The sequence below is a fragment of the Boleophthalmus pectinirostris genome, unplaced genomic scaffold, assembly GCF_026225935.1.
Source record: "Boleophthalmus pectinirostris isolate CB_2022bp ecotype Guang Dong unplaced genomic scaffold, ASM2622593v1 HiC_scaffold_11, whole genome shotgun sequence".
Taxonomy (NCBI): domain Eukaryota; kingdom Metazoa; phylum Chordata; class Actinopteri; order Gobiiformes; family Gobiidae; genus Boleophthalmus; species Boleophthalmus pectinirostris.
In genome coordinates this window covers 2,276,701-2,278,000 of record NW_026570994.1, presented here as the reverse complement: position 1 = coordinate 2,278,000, position 1,300 = coordinate 2,276,701, and the positions used below count along the sequence as shown (strand labels likewise).

The following is a 1,300-nucleotide window of genomic DNA, read 5'->3' as shown; positions in this document are numbered from 1 at the left end:
CTCCTAAGGCTCGCGCAGTCGTGGGGCATGATGTGCTTGTTGTAGTCTGTTTTCTGGGAGTTGTAGTTTAGCCTTTTTTTCTGAGTTCAAAATGCAGAAATAAAATTCCATGTTCTCTGTAGCATTTCATTGATTTCATAAATGCAACACACTATAGTCTTTTATACAGAGCGTCCAGGTACAAAAATGATCTGCAGTGTTCTCCTCATTTTAGAGTCAAAAGAGTTTCGTGGCTCTGGGTGTTTTCTTTTCTGTGGGAGACGCTCCAAATGTCTCTTTGAGTATTTAAGATTGTCAACCCCTGAGACAGATATACAGTTACATCAGTATCATTTGCACTTTTTTTGCTTAAATCTTTAAATGACAGAATTTGGGAAAACAATCACAAATGACCATATATCTGAGACCAAAAATATCACAGATCTTACATGCAGTTGTTTTCTGTAAATTCTAAACAATCAGTATTGGCATTGTGCATGAAAAACCCATATTGGTCGATCTCTAAAACTCATCATGGTGAATAATTAGGATGTTCAGAATGTATAAGTTAACTTTGGACCACTACAAACTGATTAAAATGAACTAGTTCTGTTTTTCATTTGTTTAAGAGAGAAAAAGCTTTGACAATTCTAGCTCGTGATTTAATTTAGTGTTTTTTGAGTTCACTAACACTTTGAAACACCAGCCGTACCTCCTGCACGTTTGAATATTATTAACGATAGATTTTCCTGGGGTCAAACGTCCACAAATTCCTCTTTCAGCACCAAACATCTCCCCAATCGATCACACTCCTCTGGTCAAGCCTGTGGTCCGGGTCAACCAAAACACGTGGGCCACAGCAATGTGCGTTTCATTTGGGCCCCGCTCCCCCGACGCTAACTTTCATGCTAACAGGTGGCTAACCGGTGCTGGCGTGTTTAGCATAGGGGCCCGAGCGGCGAGGGTAGCCCAGGGCGACGAGAACAAACGCGGGGAGAAGGTGCAGAAATCAGCCAGGTGAAGCGCCCAAGGCTTTGTGGAGGTGATCGGAGAATTGAAGCCAAACGAGAAGGACGTCAAAGGTAGGGAATGAAAAATGTATCAAGATGTACGAAATATTCCAGGTTTTTCAGTGTTACTGTGTGTGGAAACAAAGAGAAATGGCTGTTATTAAAGGGCCCGTATTGCGCTATTTTCTGATCTATGTTTTAATGTTTCTTCACTATAACAGACCTGGAGTTGTGTTTTGTTTCATTGGCCACGTTTACATGATGTTTTATTAAATTCCGAATTAATTGTTCTGAATTAAATTCTCCTTCGA

General features: G+C 40.5%; 1 protein-coding gene across 1 annotated transcript in view; it reads left to right on the top strand.

The window, feature by feature from the left end:
- The window catches only part of LOC129412591 (kinesin-like protein KIF2A), a 4,133-nt gene extending 3,068 nt beyond the window's left edge, over positions 1-1,065 (top strand). The window contains exon 6 of the mRNA XM_055166601.1: positions 922-1,065. Coding sequence (XP_055022576.1) covers positions 922-1,065 — 144 coding nt within the window. The remainder of the gene's footprint in view (positions 1-921) is intronic.
- Positions 1,066-1,300: the final 235 nt, after the last annotated feature.